The 2,076-nt window shown below is 59.7% G+C and overlaps 1 protein-coding gene across 1 annotated transcript in view; it reads left to right on the forward strand.

Annotated features, from left to right (window-relative positions):
- Eps8l1 (EPS8 like 1) overlaps positions 1-2,076 on the forward strand; it is a 9,060-nt gene that overhangs the window by 3,316 nt on the left and 3,668 nt on the right. The window contains exons 8-13 of the mRNA XM_010617046.3: positions 80-206; positions 387-475; positions 560-634; positions 729-877; positions 1,691-1,832; positions 1,911-1,939. Of these exons, the coding sequence (XP_010615348.1) occupies positions 80-206; positions 387-475; positions 560-634; positions 729-877; positions 1,691-1,832; positions 1,911-1,939 (611 nt within the window). The remainder of the gene's footprint in view (positions 1-79; positions 207-386; positions 476-559; positions 635-728; positions 878-1,690; positions 1,833-1,910; positions 1,940-2,076) is intronic.

The following is a 2,076-nucleotide window of genomic DNA, read 5'->3' on the forward strand; positions in this document are numbered from 1 at the left end:
GACCTGGGGGCCTGGCCGGGGGGCGAGGTCAGAGCGACAGCCTGGACGGCGATAAGGGTCCCTCTCCCTTGGTCCCTAGGACATACTGAACCACGTGTTTGAGGACGTGGAGACCTTCGTATCGAGGCTGCAGAAGTCGGCAGAGGCCACCCGCGTGTTGGAGCACCGGGAGCGCGGCCGCAGGACCCGCCGCCGGGCAGCTGGTGGTAGGAACTCCCCGAAGAGCAGGCCCCATTCCCGGGTGGCTCCCAAAGATCCATACCCGCTCCGACACCGGCCGGGCCTGACTTCTAATGGGTGTCCTCCTGGAGTGTCCCTGGGTGCCCGCCACTCTGGCGGTGTCATCGGGCACCCTGTGTCCCCACCACTGTGCCTGCCACTCACAGAGGGCCTGCTGACGCTTCGAGCCAAGCCACCCTCGGAAGCCGAGTACAAGGACGTGCTTCAGAAGATCAAGTACGCCTTCAGCCTGCTGGTGAGAAGCGCACCCCTGGGCCTCTCAGGGGTCAAGGGCGGTGACCCCCACCTTCCTGCGCTAACCCGGCAACACCCCTTCCAGGCCCGGCTGCGCGACAACATCGCCAACCCCTCTTCCCCGGAGCTGCTGCATTTTCTGTTCGGGCCGCTGCAGATGGTGAGCTAGCACCGCCTGCTGGGTTCCCCGCCTCCCCGCAGGCCCGGGCAGAGCAGAGGGGCTGGTGGCATTCTCGACCCCTGCCGCCCTCCAGATCGTGAATACCTCCGGGGGCCCTGAGTTCGCCAGCGGTGTGGAGCGGCCGCACCTGACGGCCGAGGCCGTGGCGCTGCTGCGAGACAATGTCACCCCTGGAGAAAATACGCTGTGGACCTCACTCGGGGACTCCTGGACCCGCCCCGGGTAAGGGACCTGGCTGAGCACAGAGGGAGTAGGAACCGGAAAGAAGGTGGGGCCGGACAAGACAGGCTAGAGGCGGGACTTGGCTAGGGCTCATGGATTTAGGACTTTGAGGATGGGGAGGGGCTTAGCATACATGCAGGATCCGATTGGAGGATAGGCTAGAAATTAGCATGAAGGAAAAGTTTAAAATCTAACCAGAAAAATCAGACAATCGGATTGCGGAAAAAGGCAAGGACTAGAACACACCGGTGGCTGAGCCAGGAGGATCTCAGGGTTCCGGGTTCAATCTCCATACTGCCCCCAAAAAAGAAGCAAAGCAAGAAGTCTACATGGAAGGGGCGTGGCTTAGGTGAGTGGGCATGGCTATGTTGAAGAGGCAGGGCCTTTTTGAAAGTGTGGTCTACAGATTTCAGGGTTGGACCAAGCCTGAGCTTCAAGGTTTAGTGTAGGTGCAGAATTGGAGACCTGGCATGTGTAAAAGGGCAGGATGAAAGTAACTAGAAAATTAGTTTGGGATCAGAGATGAGATATACAAGCTGAGCAAGAACCAGGGATGGTTGCACACACCTGTAATCCCAGAACTCAGGAGGCTGAGGCATGAGGGTCTCTGTGAGTTCAAGGTCAGCCAGAGATACATAGTTCAAGGCCACCCTGAGCTACATAGCAAGACCCTGTCTCAAAACAAACAAGTTGGGTGGCCATCAGAATGGAGTCGACTTATTTAGAAACGTAACTGAAGTCCTTGACAGTGCTTAGAGGGAGCCCACGTCCAGGTGGGACCAGAATCCAAGCCATAGCTGTCCCTGACCACAGGTTGGAGCTGCCCCTAGAGGAGGGACCCTCTTACAGCCCCAAGTTTTACAGCGGCTGGGAGCCACTGGCCACCGACCCCCAGGGCCGCACCTGGGAGGACCCAGTGGAGAGGCAGCTCCAACACGAGCGAAGGCGCCAGCAGGTGAGATCGGGGCTCTCCAGGCCCAAGAGGGGGTCGGACAGGAGCTCCACCTGACCCAGGCTGTCTCCCTCCCTGCAGCAAAGCGCACCCCAAGTTGCTGTCAATGGGTGAGTGTCTGCACCAGGAGGGCAAGGTGTCCAGGAGGGATGTGTCCCAGGCTCCTGGCACTGACCCCTTTTTTGTCTTTTCTTGTCTCCCGCTCTTTGCAGGTGGGTGAGGTGGTGAGGGGAGTGGTGGGGTGGGG

Source organism: Fukomys damarensis, unplaced genomic scaffold (genome assembly GCF_012274545.1).
Source record: "Fukomys damarensis isolate Sample0158 unplaced genomic scaffold, DMR_v1.0_HiC HiC_scaffold_19, whole genome shotgun sequence".
Lineage (NCBI taxonomy): Eukaryota > Metazoa > Chordata > Mammalia > Rodentia > Bathyergidae > Fukomys > Fukomys damarensis.